General features: G+C 42.2%; 1 protein-coding gene across 1 annotated transcript in view; it reads left to right on the top strand.

Annotated features, from left to right (window-relative positions):
* afdna (afadin, adherens junction formation factor a) overlaps nucleotides 1–19,401 on the top strand; it is a 106,845-nt gene that overhangs the window by 25,389 nt on the left and 62,055 nt on the right. Inside the window, exons 2-11 of the mRNA XM_040125959.1 lie at nucleotides 5,116–5,311; nucleotides 5,664–5,776; nucleotides 6,464–6,621; nucleotides 6,858–7,018; nucleotides 9,179–9,336; nucleotides 10,769–10,853; nucleotides 11,254–11,400; nucleotides 14,227–14,271; nucleotides 15,363–15,457; nucleotides 16,792–17,042. Of these exons, the coding sequence (XP_039981893.1) occupies nucleotides 5,116–5,311; nucleotides 5,664–5,776; nucleotides 6,464–6,621; nucleotides 6,858–7,018; nucleotides 9,179–9,336; nucleotides 10,769–10,853; nucleotides 11,254–11,400; nucleotides 14,227–14,271; nucleotides 15,363–15,457; nucleotides 16,792–17,042 (1,409 nt within the window). The remainder of the gene's footprint in view (nucleotides 1–5,115; nucleotides 5,312–5,663; nucleotides 5,777–6,463; nucleotides 6,622–6,857; nucleotides 7,019–9,178; nucleotides 9,337–10,768; nucleotides 10,854–11,253; nucleotides 11,401–14,226; nucleotides 14,272–15,362; nucleotides 15,458–16,791; nucleotides 17,043–19,401) is intronic.

Raw genomic sequence — 19,401 nt, 5'->3', positions numbered from 1 at the left:
ACATACATACACATTACTGAAGGACAGGCGCCAGGTGGGAGCTGTTTTTTATTTTACAGCCAGAGAATGAAGTTGCCTCACTTTCGCATACGAACACAGATGTGACCTTCGACCTCCTCTCTGGAAGACCTTTGACCCTGAGGTGTGAGTCAGAGAGCGTGATGGGTGGATTTAGAAGTCAGGGTTATCTCTCATGCAGCGCACTTTCCCTCCACTGTCTCGCTTCGACAAGAGCCTCACACTCGTTGCACGGATGAGCTGTTTGTGTGTAGTATTACTTATTATGAATGGATTGAAATTGAACCGCGCAGAGTGACATGAAAGGGACACAAAGAAGACAGAGAGACACGTGAGAGTGTGTGTGACTGGTTTTGTGTAATAGAAAAAATTCCGCGCTAGATGAAAGGGTTTTTTGAGACCTTGAAAGGGAGTGTGGGAAATATCTACCAAGGAGGAACTGTTATGGCATTTCTGATACCAGTAATTTATTTAGAATTTAAATTCCTAATAACTAATATACTATCTGCTACTACTGTTGCTGATATTGGATTTTTGAGTATGTTACCAGTATTGATATGTCAGAGTTTAAAAAAACTGATAAAACATACATTGGCCACTGTTTTTTTTTGTTTAAGGATCCATTGAATGTGTATTTTATAGTGAACTGGGACTTTTTACTCTTGAAAAATAAACTTGTCAGTGCTCTCTGATGGACGAATAATCTAATGAAGACCAACCCAAACATTTCTTTGGCATTTCTGTACTGCGGTTTTTTTGGGTTGTTGTTATCTATCGACAGAAATTTATGCAGATAGACTATGTCTGTAATAACCTTACATCAGTCGAAATAGGCTCTAAAACCTACCAGAGTCTCTTGTATTAGATGCTTGCATATTGGCAGTTACCAAAGGAGAAATCACAGCAAAGTTTATTGGAAGGGGCCAATACGCACCAATAAATATTGGTATAGAGATGGAGAAATATTGGCAGTGAGAGAATCGGTCTCCCGTTAATATCTTCAGTGTGTCAGCCACCAGCTTGAACGCACACACAAACACACACTTTCTCCCCTCTCCATCAGGTTTCTTATCTAACTAATAACAGCTATCTACAGTGTTGGCCTACTTTGTGTGTGTGTGTGTGTGTGTGTGTGTGTGTGTTTGTGTGTCTGTGTGTGTCTGTATCATAAATAGTCTTGTTCCACAACTTTAGTCACAGGTATCAGTCACATATCTTTGCTTTCCCTTTTTCTCTGTGTGTGTGTGTGTGTGTGTGTGTGTGTGTGTGTGTGTGTGTGTGTGTGTGTGGGAGGGAGGGAGGGAGGGAGGGAGGGAGGGACGCACGCACGCAGGCAGGCAGAGGCATCCTTAGCTGATGCCTCTGCCTGGCACAGTGTAGAAGTGGGATTAGACACTACACACAGGCCCACAGCAATACAGTTACATATAGGTCTAAAATATATACACACAGAGGATTAACAACACATCAGTTAATTAACCTTAAGCTTAGAGCTACAGGCGTGTACATAAACCAAATTTCCACTCGTCATTTAAACACTTTCCCACACTGACAGAAGTGTCTAAAATCAGAGACTTCCCCAAACCTCAGTTGAAACATCTCAGTCTCGACATGACTGGAAATATGAGCCTGTTTGTTAGACAGACAGTGTGTTACAGGTCTTATCCAGGCTGTTGTGTGGTGATATACTGATATAATGCTGCATTAGCATTTCCTTCCAGCCCGTGTGCTGTTTGCGAAATAAAAAAAGCTGTTAGGGATTATTAGAATGAGGACTGCAGAAAGGATTAACGGAACAGTTTGTTCTTGTTATGCCCTCACATTTTACATTTTGCATTTTGAGCATTTACCTGACACACTTGAGTTGGATTCAAACCTGCAAGCAGCTAAAAATGGTGTCAGAGGTCAAGCTCGAGTCCTGGGTCGCAAATGAATTTGTCCTTCGTCCCCTTTCTTATCCTTTTGTCTAGTCGAACATTATTAAGTTTTTTCACTGTTTAAATATGTAAAATGAAGCTAACATCAATTTTGGGGGAAAAAAAATCATTAGCTTGTATATTCAGTGAATCTTAAACATATTTAGAGATGTGGCAAGGTCACATGTACATAGAGCTTTAAAGACCAGTCACACACTTCACAATCACGTTTAAATGAATGCGGGCAGAGGACTGGACTACAGCTCAGATTAAGGTTTTATCATTAGCATTACCATTGGGTTGTGGGAATGGACCATGGCCTGGAAGAATGACTTTGCAGGACTGTACCTATGTCCTGGAGGTGGACTGGACCATTTCTGGAGGAGTAGGGGTGTAGAACTGTACACTGGATGTTGGCGTATGGAGTTTCAGGCATTAACCATGGTCTAGAAATATGTAAGTGTAGGGCTGGACCATGGCCATGAACATGGGGGTTTTGAAATGAATCGTAACCCCGAGGCATGTGTCTTTTAGGAATGTACCATGTCCTGCAGGTATAGAGGAGTTTTGCTGTTGTACTGGACTTGAACTACATGTGGTTGTACTTGTCCATTCCCAAGATGGCTGAAAGGCGACCGTGGCTTTCCAGGCAGAGTGTTAATTATCCACTGCTGGGCTGTGTTTGAACCCAAGTGGACTAGTGTCTCCACAGTAACAGTTACCAATGGTTACGCAAGCTTGACTACGGCAACCCTCGATGACCCACATTCCAGCAGTAAATCACAACACACATACACACATTCTTGGCTCCACCCTCGCCTATCGAAACTATGCTCAGTGTTTCCAGTCTGCCTGACTGGGTGTCTATCAAAAATGGGAAGGGCGAGGGAGAGAGGTGGAGAAAAAAAACTTTTCTTCTGTCATGCCAAAAAACCTTTTAACGTTGCTTTCAGCCATCTCTCATCTTTTCTTTTTTAATTCCATTTTTCTTCATTGATTCTGTCCACATTTATGAATCAGTCTTTACATCCTCTTTACCACGTTCTCTTAACTATATGGGTGTGAATGTATGCAAGAGGGAGCCCACTGACAGACTTAAACAGTGTAGAATTGATCTAGTTAAATGTAGTTTAAACCTTGGCCTCAAATCACCTCATTCACACTGCCGTCCACAGCTGTAGGTTACACAAACACACACGCTGGATCTGTCACCTTTAGCAAGTCATTTGGCCAGTTGTCTGCCTCTCTTAAATGCTGGAAAGGTCACTCTTTACAGTTCAAATTCAAAATTGCTTTGTTAGCATCCTGACAGGAAAGACATCCACACTGCAGAAGAACCGCAGTCAGGGTTTTCCCGCATCTGTTTTTGAAGACACAACACAACCAACTAAAACCTTAGATAACTTAAAGGGGAAAAGGGCACATGGACTGTTTTCTGTATGAAAAACCCTCATAGAGCCATCAGTGGCAGTCATGGTTTTACATTAAAATCCCATAACGTGATCAAAGTCAAGACAATAACCATGCTATGTATGCTGCTTTAAAGCTTGTAATGTTCAAGTTTGTTGCGGATATTTTGGAGATATGTTTAATTAATTCCATAGCAAGTTTCCAAGCCGTAGTTTGTGGTGTTGTATCACCTCATATTGTTACTGATTTTCAGTAATGTGTTCTTTCATATTACTCTAACAGCTAAGCATTCAGCTTGGCTTCACTGATGTGATAAAGGACCATTTACAGTATGTCCTGCTTTAAAATTGTTTTGTCGGCGAGAACGAGACAATTTTCTCTACAAATCTTGATATAATAGGAATAGCGCACATTAGCTTTCTAATGTCTACATGGTCCCACAGAGATCTAAGACTTTCTAAGACCCTTTTTAAAGGAAGTTACAGTGAAATATGAGGCCTGTTTCCCTGCTGAAGCTCAACATACACATATATATGCACAGGCAGGGCTGCAAGCTATAGTTGCTGTGTCAGCACTGTGTTACATACGATCATATCAGGGCCTGAATGTTTATATGTTCAAGACATTCTTGTTCTATAGTAGACTCCATGCAGAGGGAAATGCGGGCAATAAATTTGCAGTGTAGATGGCCCCGGGTGTCTGTTTCAGCCTGCTGTTTTCACTGGCTGTGTTTGATCTTTATATAGTGTGTGTGTGTGTGTGTGTGCGTGTGTGTGTGTGTGTGCGCGTGTGTGTGCGTGTTCGTGTGTGTGTGTGTGAGAGAACAGAAAGAGATGAGGTAAACTAGATAAGAAAGCTAAAAGCAAATGATAAGGCCTTATTTTATGGGTTAGGAAGTAAAGAAGTTTCCTGGAAAGTATTGTGTCATTTTCTAATTTTGTAAAGGGAAAATGGGAATTTCCTTGAAACAAAAGCTGCATTTTAATCCCAAGGAATTGGAATTAATTAACTGGAAGTGTATTAGTTGAAGTCTGTGTGTATTTTCCGCTATAATAATACCAAATTACAGACTTTTTTCCAGGAAACTTCTTGCAAATTATTTGTAAAGAATTCTGAATTATGGACCTGTAAAATAAAGGGCTATCCTATATATTGTGCAGATGTTTATGATATTGTCAATCTCGATGTAAAACTGAGATCTCTCACACACACACACACACACACACACACACACACACACACACACACACACACACACACACACACACACACACACACACACACACACACACGTACACTTACACTCTCACTTTCACAGGTCATTGTGAACTGGCTCTTTTTAAGAAATAGTGCCACTAAAGTCAGCTGCAGTGCCCAGAGTTTGCTGTATGTGGGTTGACAGTCCAGGTCAGTGAATGACAGAACAACATTTTCCTGTCATCTCACAACCTGCTGACACACTCCACTCGCTGGCCCTCAGCCAGTGTTGCTTCTCTCCTCCTGTGAAAGTCAAGGCTGCTGAGCAGTCACTTTACTCACAGTCCTGAATTGATAATCAACAAGTCAGAGCAACTGTGCCAAAAAACTGAATTAAGAGCATTTCTATCAGTTGGTTTGAAATAGAGTCTTCTTTAATGTTGACAGTATTCACAATAATTGGGTTATAGTTAGCATGTAATCCTTATTGTACTGAATGTAGGCTGTATTTCTGCAGTTTGCAGTTTGTATAATCATCTAATGGACTCCCCGTTTCTCTCTGTCTCTTGACTAGGACTTGGAGTTCCATGGCGTGATGCGGTTCTACTTCCAGGACCGGGTTGCCGGTAACTTTGCCACCAAGTGCATCAGAGTGTCCAGCACAGCGACAACGCAGGACGTCATTGAGACGTTAGCCGAGAAGTTCAGACCAGACATGAGGATGCTCTCCTCGCCAAAATACTCCCTGTACGAGGTCCATGTCAGTGGCGGTGAGTCCCTTAGATTAGACTTAGACTTCCACAATCAGACCAAAAACAATCTTTAAAATGTTTCAGTGTTAGGGATAATAATAATGTGATATAGTTAGCTCTCGGACTAATTGGTCTATCCGCGTGTGTGTGTCTGTGTGGGACTGTGTCTGTGTGTGTGTGTGACAGAAAGAACAGTATTCACAATAATTGGGTTATAGTTAGCATGTTGTTCACAGCTGAACTGGAACAAAGACGACAGAGATGTTTCAGTGTTAGGGATAATAATAATGTGATATAGTTAGCTCTCGGACTAATTGGTCTATCCGCGTGTGTGTGTCTGTGTGGGACTGTGTCTGTGTGTGTGTGACAGAAGAGCGTCAGCTGGACCTGGACGAGAAGCCGCTTGTTGTTCAGCTGAACTGGAACAAAGACGACAGAGAGGGACGCTTCGTCCTGAAGAATGAGAACGACATCCTGCCCAAGGTCAGCTGCTCTGCCTGTTAACCCGTTTGACTGTTAACCAGTCAGTTCACTAGTGAGCTGACTCATCCATCCAGTCATCCATCAACTGGCAATATACCCTGCGCATCCATCTTGTTCTTTGAGAAATGCCTTTTCTTTTTCCTTTGGATACCATGTATTCCCAGAGCAGCAACCTTGAATTCCGATAGCTGAAAATGTGTGAATAATTTGGGACATCAGTCTGTGGTTTCAGGCTGTGGTCTCAGTTCCTCAGAATAATCACAGTCCCAGAGCTACTTTTGCAAAAAAGCCAAACAGGGAAGTAGTCCAGAAAAAGATGTTTGTTCAAATCAAGTTTTAGTTTTGCCCCAGTGTTAAAAAAACATTGGCTAGTTATATTTATATATTTCAAATGTCCTTATTTTGATCTCGGTTCTGCCAGAAAGTCTTATATTAAATGTAGGGGATCATTAACATCAGTAGAAGTAAATTAATAAGGTTTAATTACAACACTTCATGACACTTGATTTGATCAGTTGTGCCTTGCTAAGATGATTGAAGAAAAATCATGGATTGTCTTTTCCTCATTCAGAGTGTTAATTCTTAAATTCATTTATTCATTCAGAAATGAGTGTATCGTTACAAACTGTAGCAAGCTGCTCCACAGGCCCTTAAAGCGCCTCATTCACTCTTCTCTTTATCTACCAGAAGAGTCAGAGTAATGGGCCCGAGAAGGAGAAGGATGGAGTGATTCAGAACTTCAAGAGGACTTTGTCCAAGAAGGAGAAGAAGAAGGAAAAGAAGAAAGAGAAGGAGTTCGCCCGGATCCCTGACGGAGATGAGCAAATGCTCAGCCGGGAGGACGGGTAATACACACACGCTCAAAGTTATCCATCTTACTTTCCTGCTCCTACATCCTCCCAGTCCTTGGAGAGGATGTTTTTTTTTTTTTTCCCCAATGCCAAGAAAAGCACAGAAGGCTCCAGAAAAGGAAAGAATACTAATTTAAACTTTGACCTTTCTGTTCCTCCATACGTCTTCTTTCTTCCCCACTTACACGGTCTGCTCCCCGTTCATTCATCTCCCTCGCTCTGTGGTTTAGGGAAAACAGTCGGCTGGCGGCAGAGGTCTACAAAGACATGCCCGAGACCAGCTTTACCAGGACAATCTCCAACCCAGAGGTGGTGATGAAGCGGAGGCGCCAGCAGAAGCTGGAGAAACGCATGCAGGAGTTCATGAGCAGTGATGGGAGGCCCGACTCAGGTAGTCCGACTGTCAGCACATGCATATCTTGTTTCTCTTGTGTATTCTGACCCTTTTCTGCCAAACTCAACTCCTAAATTGACATTTTTTTCTTTAACCAATGTGAAAAATGTTACGTTAACTGCTGCTGGCAACTGCTAGCGCAGCTTTTGTATCAACTGGAAACGTCACCGACATTCAAGTCAATCAAAATGGCAGTTCACGCTTATTATCAGGCCACCGATGGCCACGTGCTGAATCCGGCCTGAAAGAGGTTGCACTCATAACCTTGCTACTAAAGTCCCTACGGTGGAGCATGCTGCGGTGGCATCAGCCTACGGGGATGCTTCACATCCGCATCGGTTGGAAGACTGATTAGGACAGAGTGAATGATGAGTTGAGTCAAGTATACACTGATGAGCCAAAACATTATGACCACTCCTGCCTAAATATGCTGTTGCTCTTCTGTGTGCCAACACCAACATGATATGTACAAATTTGTCAAATAATACACTTATGTAGAAAAATTCCGAATATGCTGTACACCTAAAAGAAGTGCTTCAGGCCTCAGGTTTATCCTGAATATAAAAATCTGCTCCCAAATTCAAAATGACATCACGTAAAGATTCATTAGATCCAGAAAACCACGCAGCCAAACACGGTGCTGAATTGGCTATGGAACAAGTCTGAATGTCCTTAAGGCAGTGGCTTAAGGCAAACCTGATGTGAACCATTGAGAAAATCTGCAGTGACCCGAACGTCACAGTTCACTGCCGCTCCTCATCCAGTGTGACAGGCATTGAGAAGTCTGCAAGCAGGGCTGGAAGAAACAGCTGGTAGAGGTGTTCTGCAGAGCTGTAATAAATACCGGCGGTGCACACACAAAGTACTGAGTAAAGGGTCTGACTCCACATAGAAATTAGACATTTACATTTTTCATTATAAATAAATTTGTAAAATGTAGCATGCACTTTGGCTGTAAATAACTCTGCGTCATGTTTACACCGGCTGGCTCACCGAAGACCATATGTGGTTGGGAAAGTCTCATGCTGACATGTATGCGCACACAAAAAGACAAAACGGAGATGTTGAATGAATGAAACAAACACACTGACCAGTTCGGTTTGTGACTCAGGCATTACCTAATCACTCTGCCAGACAGACAGATGGAGCAGTGAACTGGCTCTAAAAACAGCTTTAACCACTGTCCACATACAGTAGACACACACACACACACACACACACACACACACTCGGTGGGACAGGATGGCTTGCGGTTAGACAATGACGTTCTCCCAGCAGAGAGTGCTATTTTGAAAAGCTCATTTTATGAAATGCTTCTGAAAATCCTGTTTACTTTGCTGAAGACTCCCTTGTGGGATTTACGAAGGTGATCATTTCTAGTCGACACCTCACGGTCACACAGCTACGTGTGCCTCCAGATGAAAGTGTGGTACATTATATAGCTTTTCTGAGCAGTACTCTCTGTCCCTTTTTAATTTAGCAATTTCATTTCCAATTGCAAGGGAAAATTTAATCCAGTACTTCAGATTCCCAAGGCACAACTTAAATTGTTATCTGTTTACATGTATTAAACTCAGCACGGTACAGACAAAAGTTAGGGTCTGTTGTATGTCAGGGTAACACAGGTGGAGTTCAGGGCTGGCACCTCAAGGACCGATTTTTAAAATGTATCCATACCATTATTTGATGGCCATGGCGTATGCTAGAGCTGAAGAAGACATTGTAGTCTGTTCAGATCACAGTGAATTGGTAAATTAAATTTCAACTTCAGCTAAACAAAGACTCTTTTTTTGGATAATTGTCATTCTGAAAGGACAACAATAGTCGTCTCACTTTGCCTTACGCTAACGTCTTTACTTCAGGTTTGGATGACATTTTGTGTCCTCCTGGTCTCAATGTTGTCACAGAGGCTTTTCCGCTCTTGAATTACAAAAAGTGCTGTAGGAACAGCTGATTCCTTTGAATGTGTTGAAATTTCTGTGGCAAACGGTCAATTCTGTGATGGGGAATATTTAAATAGAATCTCTGTATTTATCCAAATAGAGTATATTAGCCCTCTAAATTTCTTGCTCTCCTGGTGTTAAAAAAATCAATGATCTCAGCTTTTTATATGTTAGAATGGCACAACGAGTAACAAAACATTGTATTGTCCTGCAGGGGGAACTTTGCGGATATATGCAGACAGTCTGAAGCCCAACATCCCCTACAAGACCATCCTGCTCTCCACAAGAGACACAGCTGACTTTGCCGTGGTGGAGGCGTTGGAGAAGTACGGACTGGAGAAGGAGAACCCCAGAGAGTACTGCATCGCCCGGGTAACAATGATCATCCTACTACAGCTCCTTCAACTTCTTAATTGGAACACATCCATCCTCTAGCCCCACACTATACACTAAAAACAAAGTGTGGTAGTTGATCACAGCATCTTTTTGTCATAATTTTATATATTTTTTATTCGCCAAATTGTTTTATTTTTGAGTATACTGCCGTCAATTGTCAACTGCTTAACACCTACATCCCATCCCGTTTCTCCACCAAACACAACCTCAACCGTACTGCCTTGTCAATAAACACCTCCATCATCCTTTATGAGAGGCTGTGGAGAGGACAGCCAAGGTCCCGGTCACTATGCACAGACACATAATGGCGCACATAGTTCACCGGGCTGGCAGATTGAAGCAGAATGCTACTTGGCACAAAAACCTTAGGGAGGAATGCAGTTCAGTTGCTTTCAGGCTGAGTGCTATAGCAGCAGCAGATGCTCCATGTCTGTGAGTGTGTGCGTGTGTGTGTGTGTGTTTGTGCGTGCGCGCGTGCACGTCTGTGTGTGTGCATGCATGCGTGCATGTGTTCGTGCCTTTGAACTTGGCTGCCCTACTCACAGCCTCTCTCAACCACAACCATCCTCTCGGATGGTCTCTGGCTATGGCCAATCATACGAAATAGCCGCTGCTCCCACGGCCAATACAGCGAAAGACCCTTCAGAGACCGCGCACGCGCTCTGTCGTTGACAGTCAGTTGCAGTTTGCTGATAGGACAAAAGCACTTGGAAAGTCCATTAGGTTAGTGAGCATGAGAAATGAGCACTAGTATACTAAATAGTAGCATTTCAGCTAGCGTGTTTATGTTTTAGGGGGGAGGGGATATTAACTGATATTGGACTGAACACAACGAAGAGATGAAGTACAGATTTTACGTACAGTCAGTGAAGAATTACCGTAAAACTGCAATATTTATGAAGCCTGAGAACGGCACAGTTTCATTATGAAATGTAAACCTATAGGAAAATGGCTCGGCTCTGTTCTCAAAAATGGTTCATATACTGGTTAATAGCTCACCATAACAACTTAAAAAAACGAATGTTCTCACCCTACGGCAAGCAAGGAGTCTAACAATTATAATCCAATATATAGATTTCAGAGCAGCTGATGTGGTAAATTAAGATTAGAAACCCATCAGCGTACATGAAATGAATCTTTAACTAAGAACCATCATCTCGAAATCATATAATCTCTTCATGTAGATGCTCTGCCCTCTGGACATGAGAAACATTTAAAAGTCCACTGTGATCTTCCGCTTTTCCGTCAGGGTAATTAAATATCTCTTGGGATATCAAAGTGTATCTGCAAATCACACGATGAGTAGCACGTTCTCTAAGAAAGCATCTGTGTAAATTATGGCCTGATCAGTGGTGGATGTTTACCTGCTTAAGTGACCGATTTGTCTTCTGTCTTGTTTTCTTTGCAGCAAGATGATAAGTCGGGCAAGGAGGCGATTCTGGACGATACTGAGTGTCCGCTGCAGATCTTCAGGGACTGGCCTGCCGACAGAGGTAACACACACAGAGAAAACACGCACACGCACACCTTTACTCAATCCTTCACAATAATACATTTACAGTGGACTACTCTCACACGCTGCACTTCTTTTCTTGGTCTCTACCGCCCCCTCCTGCTGTCTTACAGCCATTACAATTTTGTTAGTATATTTTCATCTTCTCGTGTTCTTTTGGTGTCCGTCTTTGTACAGCATCACAGAGGGGTTAGGCTGTAAACATACGCATGCAAAGCACAGACTGGACTCATGTCTTTCTTTCTTCAGTTTGAAGATGACACTGCAGAATACCCGTCGTAAGAATCCGATAGTCAGCTATGAATCGTCTGCCCATTAACTAGATAATCCTATAAATTTAATATGCTTACGGACAAAAATTGTGTTATGTCCTTTCACAGGAGCGCTAGTGTTCCAGCTGAAGAAGAGACCCCCAGACTACCAGGGGAGGAAGGGAAGAAAGGTGGACGACAAGGGCCTCCGAGGGAAGGAAGGCAGCAGCTCCCTGCCGCCTGAGAAACTGCCTTATCTGGTGGAGCTGAGCCCAGGTACAACCACAACACACACACACACACATATATAAACACAACACCATAATGTCTGCTTTTTGATCGTTAGTATCCATCAGTGGAACTTTAAATATTAGCAGCAACAACAGCAGTGAGAGTGGTAGTGATACCACTTGGAGCAAAACCAGAAATAGTAGTAGTACCAGTAGTAGCTGCACTGAGGAAGACCACTGTAATGACAGGCAATGACCAGAAGGCATCAGTGCAGCCGCAGTAAATAACATTTAGGGTTAACCGAAGGTGACACCGTCTTTCTTTCCATGCCAAGGTGAGTGAATCACATGTGGCTACATTAAGATCCCAGCTGTTCTGTGGTTTCTGTTCCTGCCAGCACATGATTTATTCAGTGTGTAAAAGCCACTGCAGGAGGTCAAGAACCGACGAAACCTATATTGGACTCAGTTCTCCGAAATGAAACCGCATTCACCTGTGGACGATACTGTTTGCAGCCGCCATTCAACACTCCAAAGTAACATAACTTCATTCAATGTCCCGGAATCCTCCAGAACAGATGTTGTTGCACTACTATAAGCCACAAAAGACGCACTTGGTCAGCGGATCATTTTCCTTCAGGTTTTTTTCTATAGTTGAGCCAGTTTAAAAGCTTTTAACTCTAGCACTACAGGTATTAGTTATAGTATTGTGCCCTCAGGCCGGAACCAGCTTACATAGAGGAATGAATTGTGAGGGAAGCTTTCGGCAGTTTTTAAGATTAAAGTCACACGATATCGGTAGGCAGATATGGATCAGGTTAGATGCAGGTTTTACGAGAATAAAAATGTCTTGGCTTGAAGCATGGAAATATATTTATCAAGGATCCGGTGTAGACTTCAAATGAGGCTAAATCGCACAGAAATATTTCTGCACTAATGAAGCTTGAGAGCAGCCGTTAATGTGATGACTTTGTCTATCACACTAACATGAACATGCTGGATTCCTGGAGGTTCAGTTGCTGACATCTGACTGTGTGTGTGTGTGTGTGTGTGTGGCTTTTTTCAGAGTGAAATAGTCAGCATGAAACACTTAAAAACTCATGTTGTAGCACATGTCGACGTACCTTGTAATTTTAGGTTAATTTTATGATACGATGATGATGAAATTTTAAGAGCAGAAGATGTTTCATTACCAGGCAACATGAGGTTCAATCCAGCTGTTTAGTAATTATATACCCATGCAACCTCAAGTGATGGAAGGTAGATGGTTCACTTTGGAGTTTTCAGAAACCACCGTGAAAAACGGAGGAAATTCGTAACTGAAATAGACGTATACAGGGTAGGTTGAAGGACTGCAAGGAGGAGTACAACAAAAGGTAAGTTGCAATAAATAATAATGCCCTAGAATGCAGTGTAACACCCCAGTATGCAACTGTTTATGAAAAAATCGTCCAGCACTTTAGGAGCATTTTGGAGTTGCACACCTTACCTGAGTCTTGCTACATCATCCGGCCCTAACAGCTTGTTTCTTGCTACTGATCCCTTCTTCCCCTGATCACCCTCTTGTCTGTCGCCCCCTTCATGCCATTAACTTATCGGGCCTGATGGTAACCTAAGCGCTTCTCAGCACCACACTGGTTTGAACTTGTAATGCTGAAATGGTATTGGGAAACCAGTGGGTCTGGTCCACAGATACACTAACACATCTACGTCATCCACTGTCAGGTTGACGGGACACTTGTCTTTGGAAAGCAGCCAAGATGGAAAAATTGATTTGGTGGCTTTCGTATTGGATGCTGGGTCTCTGTGTGGCTGTGTGTGTGTGGCTGTGTGTGTGTGTGTCTGTGTGTGTGTGTGAACTCAGTGCAGTGGCTCAGATTAGTGACTTAACATGAAAGGAACTTGATTTCAGGTGAAGTTTGTCCACATGTGTTAGCCAGGTCCTTGTTCTTTAAATTGCCAGCCGGAGCGAACATGCCAATAAAATCACCCAAAGGCCGAACAGTTACATTGATGGTATATTATTTACCTCATTTCCGCGTATATTTTAATTCCATTGCTCCTGCATCACAGCGGCAGCCGCATTACCAGATTCTGCCTTGTGATTAGGCCAAACTTGAGTGAACTTATAATAGTGTGAAATACAAGTGTTTTACGACATCCAAGGCGCCAAGAAATGTAACATAAGTACATAATAATACATTCCGAAGTGTCGTAATACACAAAAATATTCACTACTTTCTAACTAGCCATTTCAGCGAGTTATTATCTGGTAACGAAGCACCAAGTGGCAATAGTTATCTGCAGTTTAATATACCATGCTCATTTAGTACAGCGATTAAACTGCTGAAAAGCCCTTTAGTTCGAGGTGTCCAGCAACAAGATTTTAAATGGAGACTTCTCAGCCAAACAGAAATGAGAATCTATCATTGTTAGACCATGATCTCAGTCTGTCCTGTTACTTTGTCTGCCATATAGTGACATGTTGAAGTCCTCTGTGTTGCAGCTGTGTGAGAAGATAGCAGCGTTTTTATTTTTTTTTATTTTTTTGGAAGTTCATTTACGACTAGGACATGATGTCCACTAAAATGAGTGTTAAATTGCACAGTAAAAATATAGGTGGTGAAAAGCCTAAAGAAATATCCTTAGTGTGTGAGTGTGTTTGGAAGCCTTCAAGCGATTATGGGTTAACAAGGTAATGCTGCATTTTTCCTCCTTGCCGCATTTTCACCCTCTGCTATGTGTCTGTTTTCTTTTCCACTTTCTTATGGCATGGTGTGTGTGTGTGTGTGTGTGTGTGCGCGTGTGTGTGTGTGGGGTCTTGTGCATGTGTCCTTCTACTTCCTCTTCGCCTGCCTGCCTGTCTGCCTAGGGCGAGGGAATCACTATGCCTACTACGCCTATCGGCACCACGAAGGTAAAAATCCACCACACCTCCGCTGTGTCTGTTGCAGTGGCTGATGGGGTTGTTGGGGGAGGTGCAGTGACCCCTGACTCCCCTTTTGGCTGACAAAGATCGAACATGTTTCCCCTGCTAAATGTTTTGCAGCATCTTTTTTGTAGTTGTCGTCCTTTAGTAGGATTATTCATAATCTAGGTTCCCTTACGAATAAACATGGATACCGGTCTTCAAAATAGAAGGACAATTCAAAATCCTCACACTGATTTCAGATATTAACAATTTATATATAAGTCTTTCAAGTCGTCTACTGACAGCTGGAATAAAATTCAAGCTATTACCCAAAACAGATGAAGTTTCAGGATAAACATCTGTGAAATAAGTGGGGAAAACAAAAACCTTTTCAAGTTTCAAAGACATTCTAATGCAGTTTTTGGAAACATTTCATAACTTCATATGCTTTTGTAAAATTACTTTTTCAGTCCATTAACCAGCTGGCTCTGGTATCTTTTTCTTCAGAGTAATTACACAGTGAACTGCATTTCTAAACAAAGTCACAAGATGTGATAGAGGAAACGGACTAACCTAGTTATACTTTAAGAGAATGTTAGTATGTGGGTGTTAGCACGGGGCATATTATTACTGAACTTAATTCATTAATGACCTCTCATACATGCGTGGCATCCATGATCCCATAGCATAAAACAAGTTGCCAGTTTCTTCTAAAACCTCATTATAATTCTGTAAAAGGCCGAGCTTTCAGTCTTATTTTTAGAACTTGGTTTGAGGTTTTTCTGATACCCATTCATTTTTTCCCAGATTTCTTTTTTACCCAGAAAAGCCAATGTTTGCCCCTTTTTCTTCAGTGAACTAATGTGCCGCTTTGCTTTTACTAAACTCCTGTTTACTAATAATAAGTGCAATGCAACCACCTACATTTTTTTGCCTCCTCGGCAGAGCATATCCCAGTATGCACCTGTTTGTATAGACCCTTTTAATCTTCAAATGCTGTGAGTGGGCAGTCAGTATAATCGTGAGGGGTTTGAACGTGTGACCGATGCGAGTGCTGCCCAGAGTGGTGCTAAATTTGAGTGTTTCTGTGTGTCCAGACGGGTCTGACTCACGGGACAAGCCAAAGCTGTACCGGCTTCAGCACAGCATCACTGAGGTCGGCTCAGACTGCACAGAGGATGGAGCCATCCAGGTAACTACACCACGAAAACGCACAGAGCTTGGGCTGAAATTAGAATTCTCCCCGCTTTTTGTGTAAGAAAATGTAAATTACATGAAGGTCCGTTTTTCAAAAGAGGATTAAACAGTTTTGAGCAGGCCCACGTAGCAATGGTTATATGCCGTTAGGTCACATTGCTTAATGTTGTCCATTTACAGCATTAAACATTGAGATGTTGTGTCTAAGTTTAAGCCATGCTAGTCAAGGTCTGACTTGTCTTGAACGTACGTTAGCACTGATTCTGACAGAGTTTATTTTTTGTTGATGTTTTCTCAACACCTGATGAGTCATTCGCAGGTCTCACACACTCAGTTCGGTGTTTGTCTCACATTATAGAGAGGAGGGGTTTCTAGTTAGCGTTAACTGCCTGTCTCTCATAGGTCCAGTAGTGATAATGGTAAATGACCAGACTGCTCGAATTTACAGCAACAGGAAGTCCTGGAACATGGACGGATTACCGAACGGGCCTGCTGGGTTGGAACTACCTCTGGGCCAGAGCCTTTTGTGTGAAATTACTGTAAACATTTTTAATTTGAAAGTCATAGAGTAAAGTTAAAAGACACAAAACGAACACGAAGAGACATGAATCAACGTGTGTCTGCGGGGGGCCCCATTTTCTAATAATCCACCAATGTCCTGGGGCCTTGAATCAAAACAAAACCCAATGTTTGAGACCCATCCATGAGCATGCGAGAACCCTGTAGCACTTTTTTTTTTTTTTTTGCAGTTTTCCAGTGGCAGTCATTTGTGAAATGCGATGCTACCACCATTTGCGGTCTGTGTGTAAGCAGCGCTCACATCGCTTTTGTGAGAGGGGCCCCTGTCAGTTTAGCACTGCGTACAGTTACTTGTAATTCAAATCACGACAAGAAGTAAGTGACAGAGTCACAGATTTACATAAGGAGCGCTTGAATCACAGATGAGTCGAACGTTTTTGTGCCCGCTGGCACAGATATCGGATCAGTCAAAATACAGTATAGACATTGTTGGTACAATACTAATGTAGGGGGCGCTGTCACTGCAGAAAAAACAAAAGTAAAACCTTTCATTTCAGCTTTTCAGTGATTACAATTTTGACCAATAACGTACACAAGCCAAAAACAAACACACATTATGTGCTGATTTCTTTGCAAAAATGAATTTTAATGTCATTTTGACTTTAAATATGAGCTTCAACGTGATCTCCCGATGTAGCTGCTGTAACGTGTGCGTGTGTGTGTGTGTGTGTGTGTGTGTGTGTGTGTGTGTGTGTGTGTGTGTGTGTATAGTTCATTGCGCTGATGTACCTGTCTCTTCTTTGTCTCCAGCTGCTAGGTCCGGGGATTCTTCCCCATCACTGCAACCTGATGCACAGTGAAGGTATGGTGACTGTGACGCCGCACGGCCCCGACGCCGACACCTTTGTCGATGGACAACGCATTACCGAGACAACAGTGCTGCGCCCGGGCTCCACCCTCCAGTTTGGTTCTGCTCACGTCTTTAAGTTTGTGGACCCAATGTTCGACCAGGGAGGGAAGAGAGAACCGGCAGCCATGATGAGGAGCCGACACAAGTCTGGGTGAGGGAACAGAGAGGGTTGCGTGTGTGTGTGTTTGGGAAGAGAAACACTTCGTCTCAAAATCACTGGAGATTCTGGTCCTTCCCTATCTGCTTCTGTCCCCTTTTCATTGCTTTCTTCCTCCTCATTTTCCTCTTATATTCCCACTATCCTCCCTCCTCATCCTCTGTGCGCTCTGCTCGCCAAATTTTGTGAAGAGAAAAAAAGAAGAGGGTGTTGCTGTAGAATAAGGGAGGAGAGGATGAGGTTTGGAGTTGGCAGGCAGAGCGAGAGATGAAGGCAAGGAAAAGGGGGAGGAGGGAAGTCTGGGTTTGAGAGAATGAGGAAATCAGAGGAGAGGAAGAGCGGAGGTATAGGGTTATGGCAGGCAGGCTGCCCTCTAATCTGATCAACATGGTGTTGGGTGTGGCCTCCTGCTTGCTGCCGTTTCACACACTAACAGCAGAGAGACAGAAAGAAAGAGCACACCAGATAAGAGGAGAAGGGAGTGTGTGAGAAAGTTAGGGATGAGTGAAAGACAAGAAAATTTCGGTTTGAATTGAATGGCCCTTTAATGACTCAATGGATGGCTAACTGCGAGAAAGAGAGAGAGGTGTGTAAGTAATCAACACTGTAACTCGCTGCTGTGTGTTTCTGCATGAATTAGTGCTTTCAAATGATTCAAGACCAAGACTAGAAGTAACAAATTCTGTTTTAGCTTGTCTTGTGACCTTTTCAACTAAGTTAAAGGTCTAGAGCATAACTTTCTGATGTGTTTTCTATAGTTGACTAAAGTATTAAACAAATGTCAATGGCAGACTTAAAAAAGGTGTAGAATATGTCTGTATAAGTCCTGTGCAAGAAAAGGAATAAACCTTTTTATTCCAGTATCTGGAGGAAAAAAAACAAGCAGCAGACTGGAAAATTATATTTACATTTTAATCCATTGCAGTTGCTTAGTTGATACTAATCCAGCAACAGGGTAATAGTTTGGTTGCTTGTGTGTTCAGTAGCTAGTTTGTTAACCTTGAACACCAGCTGGATAGGCACAAAATGAGTGTTTTTAGTCATTTTTAAATCACAAACTGAATAATAATGTGAAGGTGATCGTACATTTAGATGTGGTCTGTAACAAGGCTGTCACACCATGTCCCTCAGAGAGTTTGAGAGTCTTTGGTACAGGTTTGCATTGCGGCCAGGCTCCTTCAGGTGATTTTAATTAGCACCTTCAGCCAGAGAGGAAGAAGTAATCAGCCAGTGAAATGAAAACCTGCAGGCTCCTTGTCCTGTGGACTTGCACTCCGTGTTTGCTTTCTCTCTTGTTGTGTCACATTTTTACATTTAATGGGTTTAAATGATAAGATTATCACTAAACTTTTACATTCAGTCCATCAAGTCAAGTATACATTGGTATACCATCAACTTTTTTTTCTGTTTTGGCGCTCTAAGAAAGGCAATGATTTGGCCTATAGGTGGCACTGTAATGTGCCCTCAACATCCAAGTCTAGGAGTGCCCTCAAAATAAAATTGGATGAATTTCTACTCCAGTTTGATTGTCTGTTTGTTTTTAATTTATTTATTGACTTTCTTTTCTGTGGGGCAGAAAGCTTCAATCCAGAGTTAATACAGTCTCCTGAGTCTGTCCAGACTCCGGATTATACAACAGAGAGCGAGAGAGCGAGAGAGGGATAAAATAAAAAAAAATAAATAAAAAAGCAGTGATGGAATAGAGGGAGCACTTACCAATAGCCAGTTCTGCTTTTACATCTTCCGTTGTAAATATTTTATGTATTTCTTAATGTTGTTTAGTGGGTGAAAGGAAAAAAATAAGACAACAAAAAAGATTTGGCCACTCAGCAATGGTTAAGTTTTGCTTTTGAATGTCTCTGCATGTAATTTGGTCGATTTTTGATTGGTGAGATTATCTTAATTTAGCTCAATTGATTGATCTTGAGAAGCTGCTTTTAAAAGCAGGGAAATATACCTTGACACCGTTTGTACAGGATGGGTTCACATTTGTCAAACTCACACTGCTGAAGCCTCATATTAGCCTCAGATGAACTTGGGAAAATGTTTTTATGCAGAATGAGGACTGTGGCTTTTGTCCCCCATCTCTTACGTTGGAGGCACATTGGGATTGTTTCACATGATGGACAGTATGAAGAGCAGGAATGATTAAACAAAACCTCTTTCAGTGTTAATACGGGCACCCGACTGCTGTTTTAAGACAGAGTTGATAAATTGTGAACCTGTTTTTAATGAAAGTTGCTCAAGTGATCACAAAGTTGTTTTGTTTTTTTTCCCCAGTGTGCATTCAAATTCATACAACAAGCCTGTGATGAGATTTAAAGTGGCACCGATCGATAATTCCACATTAACA

The sequence above is a fragment of the Xiphias gladius genome, chromosome 4 (genome assembly GCF_016859285.1).
Source record: "Xiphias gladius isolate SHS-SW01 ecotype Sanya breed wild chromosome 4, ASM1685928v1, whole genome shotgun sequence".
In the NCBI taxonomy this organism is placed as follows: domain Eukaryota; kingdom Metazoa; phylum Chordata; class Actinopteri; order Istiophoriformes; family Xiphiidae; genus Xiphias; species Xiphias gladius.
Note: the sequence above shows the minus strand (reverse complement) of the source record. Positions and strands in the feature narration are given on the sequence as shown.